Source organism: Capra hircus, chromosome 29, assembly GCF_001704415.2.
Source record: "Capra hircus breed San Clemente chromosome 29, ASM170441v1, whole genome shotgun sequence".
Taxonomy (NCBI): domain Eukaryota; kingdom Metazoa; phylum Chordata; class Mammalia; order Artiodactyla; family Bovidae; genus Capra; species Capra hircus.
Genome location: NC_030836.1, coordinates 47,979,947 through 47,987,451, shown reverse-complemented (window position 1 = coordinate 47,987,451; position 7,505 = coordinate 47,979,947). Strand labels below are relative to the sequence as shown.

General features: G+C 56.9%; 1 protein-coding gene across 1 annotated transcript; it reads left to right on the top strand.

The window, feature by feature from the left end:
* FGF19 (fibroblast growth factor 19) lies at positions 2,383-6,795 on the top strand. The gene is made up of 4 exons (XM_018042770.1): positions 2,383-2,621; positions 2,881-3,200; positions 3,612-3,715; positions 6,484-6,795. Exons 1-4 carry the CDS (start codon positions 2,383-2,385, stop codon positions 6,793-6,795), a joined length of 975 nt encoding a protein of 324 aa, XP_017898259.1.

The following is a 7,505-nucleotide window of genomic DNA, read 5'->3' as shown; positions in this document are numbered from 1 at the left end:
CTCTCTCCTGGAGTTTGCTTAGATTCATGTCCACTGAGTCGGTGATGCTGTCTAACCATCTCATCCTTTGTCGCCCCCTTTTCCTTTTGCCTTCAATCTTCCCCAGCATCAGGGTCTTTTCTAATGAAAAAGGCTCCAAAGTGTTGGAGCTTCAGCTTCACTATCAGTCCTTCCAGGGAAAATTCAGGGTTGATTTCCTTTAGGATTGACACCGACCAGGGGGACCAGCAAGCCAGCACAGGCACGGGGCCCGACCACCCGGGGTGTCAACCCTCGCTGGCTGCCTGGCCAAGTCTGTAAGCCTCAGTTTCCTCACGTGAAGCACAGATGAATCACCAGCACTTGCCGAGCACTGCTCTGACCACGACATTCCATGTGCGCAGCAGCCCCTGGGCAGATGGTTGTCCTTCTCTGTGAGCTGTATCTGAGGCACTGTCTGTCCACTCTCCTGTGTGACTCCAGACGAGGCTGAAGCAGGCGTAAGGAGGCAAGAAGCCCCAGCGGGCTCATGACCTGCCCGGGGAGCAGCCGCACGTGATCCGTGCTGCTGAGGGTCTGACCCTGGGACCCTCGCCCCTTTTAGGAGGCCACACAGCCTCCCTGAAATGCAGCTGGACCTAGATTTACAAGCCTGACAGCCTGGGTTCACCACTTAGATACTGTGAAACCTTGGGTCACTCTGGCACTCTTACCTGGGCGGGCACCCCCAGGTCACTCTGGGGCCCCCTATCTGTTCATTGGCATTACCAACTAGATGGACATGAGTTTGAGTAAACTCCGGGAGTTGGTGATGGACAAGGAGCCCTGGTGTGCTGCAGTCCATGGAGTGGCAAAGAATCGGGCATGACTGAGCAACTGAACTGAACTGAGAACTGTTCACTGGGGGAGGGCAGAAGATACTCAGAGCAGGGCCTGGGTGCAGGGAGCTGCCCAGGCCTCTCCCAGCTTCCTGCGCTCCTGGGTGGGGCCGAGGGGGTGGGGGGCAGGCCTCTCTCTGCCCGCCGTGGCCTTAGGAGGGGCAGCAGAGCCGTTGGGGGTGGAACCAGAGGCCACCTCCCCTCCTCCCCCAGCCAGATTTGGGGCATGGCCCCCAGTGCACCCTCTGCCATCCTCTTCAATGCCCTGCATTTATCCAGGGTCTTTACAAGGAAAGCTGCAGGGGAGGGTAATTAAGTTTAATAGGAGCCGCTGTCGATTTAAAGCCACAGGGGGGAAGTAATTAGATTTAACAGAAGCCCCGGCTTTCTGAACCAAGACACTCAGCGTGGGGGTCCCTGGCCCATAAAGCTTTCGAGATGATGTCTTTTTTTGTAAAGACTTTCCTGGTGACATTTTCTGCGCGCTCCGTCATTAACGCCAGTCACTGGCTGGGGTATGAACGTGGTCTTTACTCATTGAAATTCATCAGGCCTGGCATGGCTTTCTCTCCCTGTCTCCATCATGGGCCCTCCCCCAGCGCCCCTGGGCTCAGCCAGTGTGGCTTTCCCCCCAAACCAGGCTCCTTGGAGCCCCACATCCTGGAGTTGAGGGGCAGGTGGTTGGAGGAATAATGAGAAAGAACCAGTGTTGAGCCAAACACTGGTCCCTAGAAGGACCCCTCTCTTTCCCGCAGGGGCATTCTCCGGATGTGGTCTCTTTCTGAGCCTCATCAGAAAAGCCATCCGGTTTGTGGGGTCGGGGATGGGGGGGAGCCACTTCACTGGGTGGCTCCAGTTTCCCCAACTGGTGCCTCTCCCCCCCTTACACGCCCCCCTCTCCGCAAGCAGCGCCCACCACTGCTGCCCTGCCCCTCCCCACCAGGTAAGGAGCTCCCCTGTTCTTGCCCGCCCCCCGCCCCGCGAACTGCACGTCCAGGCCCTGGAGAAACTCTCAGGGACCCAAAGACAGCACCCACGACGAAAGACACAGCAAAAACAGAGGAGCCTCCCTGCGCTACGCGCCCTGGAAAGTCAGTTTCCCCTTCTGCAGCTACCCTGCCCCACTCCAGGCGCCCTCCTCCCAGGCTCCGGGTCCAGGAACCGCCGCGGGCCGGGCCCGGCCGATACCAGGGCTGAAGCGCCATCTAGCGCTCGCCCGCGCGACCCTATTGTTCCTCCGAGAGCCCAGGTCGCGCCTGGGCAAGGCGCGGGACAAAGTACTGGCGTGGAACGGGGGGCCAGGCGGGAATCTGAAGAACATAAAGCCGGAGAACGTGAGAGGCTCTGAGCTGCAAGGGGAAAATAAATTCCAGTGGACCGCTCTACCCCCGGGGCTTTGAGGGCTGGGATCGTGGCGTGAGCGAGTGGATGTGGATTGTAGGGGAGGGGGCCCCAGAGCCGAGGCGGGGTTTTCCCCACCGGGAGTGAAGGATGCAAAGCTCAGTGTCCCGCGCCCCAGTCTTTGATGTCGGGACCCGGGCTCCGCGCAGCCCCGGCCAGCGCCCGGAGACTAGTGCATTCCCGGGGGAAGGGTGTTGAAGCCAATGGCCTGGGCACGGGGGTGATGGTGGGCTCCGCCGTCTCCTTCATTTCTTTACACAATCAAACTCGCCCAGACGGGAGCGACCTGGCCTCGCCCCAGCGCCTCCGGGAGGAGCTGCGAAGTTTCCAGCGAAAGAGGGCCTCCTTCTCTTCCAGATCTGGGCGGGGTCACCCGGGCGGGGCCCAGGGAAAGGCTGGGTCGGGGGGCGGGGTGTGAGTGGGTGTGTGCGAGGGGCGGAGGGCTGATGCAATCCCGATAAGGGCTTCTCATCGCGGGCAGACGCGCTATATAAGGTCGCCGGCCGCCAGCCGCCAGCCGCCGCGCCGTAGGAGCTGGAGAGGTGCCCAGGTGCCCAGAGCGTGCAGCGGTCTCCTGTCTCAAGGGCACGGCCACCCCGCCTCCGCACGCTCCGTCCCGCAGGGCCGCGGGGCCGCCGCCCAGCCTCCCGCACCCTCATCACCAGATCTGCGCGCAGAGCTCCGAGCCCGAGGGAGGTGCCATGCGGAGCTCTCCGAGCCGGCGCTCCGTGGCCCGCGCCCTGGTACTGGCCGGCCTCTGGCTGGCCGCAGCCGGGCGCCCCCTGGCCTTCTCGGATGCGGGGCCGCACGTGCACTACGGCTGGGGCGAGTCGGTTCGCCTGCGGCACCTGTACACCGCGGGCCCGCAGGGCCTCTACAGCTGCTTTCTGCGCATCCACTCCGACGGCGCCGTGGACTGCGCGCAGGTCCAGAGCGCGCACAGTGAGTGTCCGCCGGGCCCCCACCCGTCACAGCGCCCCTACTTCCCTTTGCCCCCTTCTCGCTCCCGGCACCCCGGCTCTTGGCACTTAGCGGTCTACTCCCTCCCCGACCCCACCCCCCCCCCCCACGACTGCGGGAGGAGCTGGGGAGAGGGCACTGGGTGCGTGGACCTACTGCATCGATGCGCTCCCCTCCCCTTCCCCCACTTCGGCTTCCGCGGACCGCCCCCCCACCCCCATTCCGGGGAACTCCAGGTCTTGGCACCTGGGCGTTGCACTCCCATCCCGAGCCTCCAGACAGGGAGAGGGGCTGGGGGCTTGGGGAGGACGGGCCTGTACACCCGCCAACCGCTTTCACGAGTTGTGGGCCGCGCGCGTCCCGGCTGCAGTTTTGTGCTGGTTTCCCGCCCAGGTTTGATGGAGATCAGGGCGGTCGCTCTGAGCACCGTGGCCATCAAGGGCGAGCGCAGCGTGCTGTTCCTCTGCATGGACGCCGACGGCAAGATGCAAGGGCTGGTAGGTGTCTCGGTCCGTCTGGACGCGCCGGGGCGCGGGCCTGCGGGCCTGCGGGCCAGGGGGGCGCGCAGGGCCACGTTCAGTTTCCTTGTTTGCTCTGTCCGGGCCGGTGTGGAACTCGGAGGGGAAGGCGGCGAGGGCCGGATTACTCTTAGGTCCCACTTTCTAATTAGTAAGTTTATGGAGAACGGGTGAGGCCCCGCCTTTGCATTACCCCTGAACTAGAGGCAGGTCCAGTCGGACGGAGGAAGTCGGCGCTTTGATATTAAACAGGGAACCCACCGTGGGCGTTTTCGGCTTCGCCCTGTGCGCGCGTGGCGCTCGCCTTCCCCCCTCTCCTTGCAGTAGTTTTTTTTTTTTTTTAATTTAAGTGGTGGGTGGGGGGGGGTGGCTGGGGAGGAAAAAAAGAAAAAGGGTGTACCCACAACTTGGATTTTTTTTTTTTAAGTCAGAAGAAAAGTTACACTTGGGATTGAAGAGGCTTTTTAAAATTAATTTTTACCCGCTAAAAAACAGATTATTTTGCAGCCGCGCTGGGGTCCTATTTTCGTGGCCGCACTCATCCTGTCGGGCTCACCTGTACGGCAGAGGCCTCTTTGGGTGGCGGTGGGAGGGCAGGCCCAGGTAGCCAGAGACGTCTGGGGGCAGGAAGTGTGCAGATGCTGGCTCTCTGGTCGTCGGAACAAAGGCTGAGAGTTCAAAGGGAACCTGAGCCCCCCGGGCGCGCAGCGGAGGCTGTGTGAGGTCCCGGCCTGGCGCAGGGCCTCAATGCAGCCCTGCTGGGCCGGGGCTCCGATGGAGGGACAGAGGCCAGGGGGCAGCAGGGGGAGGGAAGGGCACCGGCCCTCCAGGGATGCCCTCCTTTCCGCAGCTCAGATCTCTTTAGTGTCTCAGTGTTTTTTTTGTGGCTCTGGTGCCCCTTTATTCTGTTTATCCAGAGATAAATAAACCTGCCTCAGGTTTTATGACATCCTGCGTGAAAGGAGGCAAAGAAAGCCGAAACCCAAAGCCACTCCGAGTCCCGGCAGTTGCAACCCATGTGAGGTTTACTTAGGGGTGGTGGGGGCTTCAGGGACAAAGCTACACACACACACACACACACCCACCCCACAGGGGCAGCTGGGTCTAACCCATCATCATTCTAATCCAAACTGAGGGTCCCTCAACAAAAGTCCTGTTCTGCCTCTAGGTCCTGTGGTCACTGTTTAGCAAAACTTGAAGATTAAAAAAAATTAACAATTCCACATCCTCCCAGAAACTTGAAGTCGTTTCATTCTCTCTTTGGCAAATGAGATGTCAGTTTCTCCCCAAGAACCAGAAGAGTGAAAATAGTCACTCTATTTGATTTTAATTCCCTTGTTTATCAATTTGCATTTCTCCCCTCGGTCTGGTGGCCTTATTCCCCGCACGGGAGCTGGGCATATTGCTTCACTGGATGCAGGCCTTATCAGGGCCTTATCTAAGCTCACCTGCAGTGAAGCGACCTTTGTAGGCCTGGGCAGAAATGAGACTGGGTGCCTCCCAGGGCAGTTTATGGCCGAGCCCTCTTGGCTCCCCACCTTTGGCTGTGCTCTTGGGTCCTGAAGACAAACTGACCCTCTGCATTTGGGACGCCACCGGCTCACTCTGAATGTTCTGCCTTCCGACTTTCTGGCCACCCACGGGGTGCAGGCTTCCTCCTGGCCTGGGGGGAGGGGGCTGCCTTTATCTCCACGATCCTGGCAGGCTGCCTGGAGGGCAGCTACTGAATAAAGGAGCCAGAGGGACTGAGGTTTCTCTTACCAGAGCTGCAGACAAAAAGGCTCAGGACCACAGTCATTTGGGTCTAAATGGGAAATAGATGCTTTCATCTGGGCTCCAGATTGGATTACTCGTGATTCTTAATTAAAAGACTGATTCTAAAAGGATAACCTAGTTAGCAGTGTTTCCCAAACTGCCTGTGGAATACAAGGGACTTCTTCATGGCAATAATTATATATTTAATGTTGGGGAGGGAAGCATGCATGCTTGTCAAGGCTGTGACTTTATGGATGTTGCTCAGAACAAGACCAAGTTTGAAAAGTGATGTGACGTAGTGAAAAAACACAAAGGATCTATGTGAGCTATGTATGGATACTGAGAATATACATAGAACACATGAAATACACCTGAAGTATGTGTGTGTAGTTGAAGGTTATAAAGTATAGAGGAATACAAAGTACATATGTATATTTATGTCTAATATGTTGAGTATATGTTTAATATTACACATGTATTTTCTGTGACATTACTATTTACATGTGAATTCAATGTGATGTGTATTTAATGAGTATATTAATATATAACAAAAAGCTTTCATACTAAATATATAAGTACCTATATATATTTTGGGGCTTCCCTTGTGGCTTAGCCGGTAAAGAATCCGCTTGCAATGCTAACGTATGTGTTTAGTATATATGTTTAATGTCTAACATGTATTTAGTGTTATATAATTTATGTTATAACATATGTTAATATGATGTAATATCTAATGGTATATTAATATAACACATGCTTTGCATTTTATGTGTGTGTATATATAACATTATACTAAATATATATGTGTTTATATATGAGCTTTATACACCTCCATGCTGTATAAACTGGCACACATCCTTGGCTGATGGTGGGGGCCGTTAGCCAATGGCGTGGACGCCTGCTCGCCTGCGACTGGTCGTCCAGCTGCCTCTGCTGGTCCCCCAGCCCGGGGGGGGCCCGACTGAGGCTCACGGGCTGTCTTTGCTTCGCAGACCCAGTACTCAGCCGAGGACTGCGCTTTCGAGGAGGAGATCCGTCCTGACGGCTACAACATGTACTGGTCCAGGAAGCACCATCTCCCGGTCTCTCTGAGCAGCTCCAGGCAGAGGCAGCTGTTCAAAAGCAGGGGCTTCCTGCCGCTGTCTCACTTCCTGCCCATGCTGTCCACCATCCCGGCCGAACCCGAAGACCTCCAGGAACCCCTGAAGCCTGATTTCTTTCTGCCCCTGAAAACAGATAGCATGGACCCTTTCGGGCTCGCCACCAAACTGGGATCAGTGAAGAGTCCCAGCTTCTATAGTTAAAGGAGGCTCTGTCCTCTCCCCTCAGCCCTGGCCCGGGAGACCAGGACCCCAGGCCTGAGGTGCTTGCGGAGTGGGTTTTCTACAAGTATGATCCTGATTCCAGGTTCTATGTAGCTTTAGGAGGAAACATTTAGAACTTGTACATAGACAAAGTTTTACATGGGCCGTGCCGGTTTCTAGCAGATAGACTTGTACGATCATAAAATATGGTAAGCCTTCCACCCCACCCACCCAGCTGCTGCCTACCCCAGCCGCTCAACCCTGCTGGACGAGTCTGTGCCGCCCTGGTTCTGCTTGAGTACCTCCACTGGCGGAGAGCTCCCGGCCTCTGGCAAGGTTCTTGTGCCAAGCTGACCTTCTCAGCCGTTCTCTCCTCCTATCCTTTGTAGCACGCGTGGCCAGAGGAAAAGCAGTCATTTTTTAAAAGCTCATGGGCAGGTAATCAACTTTGTGAAACCTCAGGTAAATCTGATTCTACTGCCTGGGAAAATTCTTCTAGATCTCAACTTCAAGAAGGACCACTGGGCCTCCCCAAGCGTGGAAGTCGGTGCGTGCAGGCAGTGTACCGCCAAGCTCCAAGAGCAGGGGGAGCCCAGAGGTCCCTCCAGCCGGGGTCGATCTTGAGAACTCCCAGTTATGGCTGGCTCTGGGTTGGACAGCCTCACAGGACCCCTTGGCAACACCCCCCCCGGGGGCAGATAGGCAGTCTA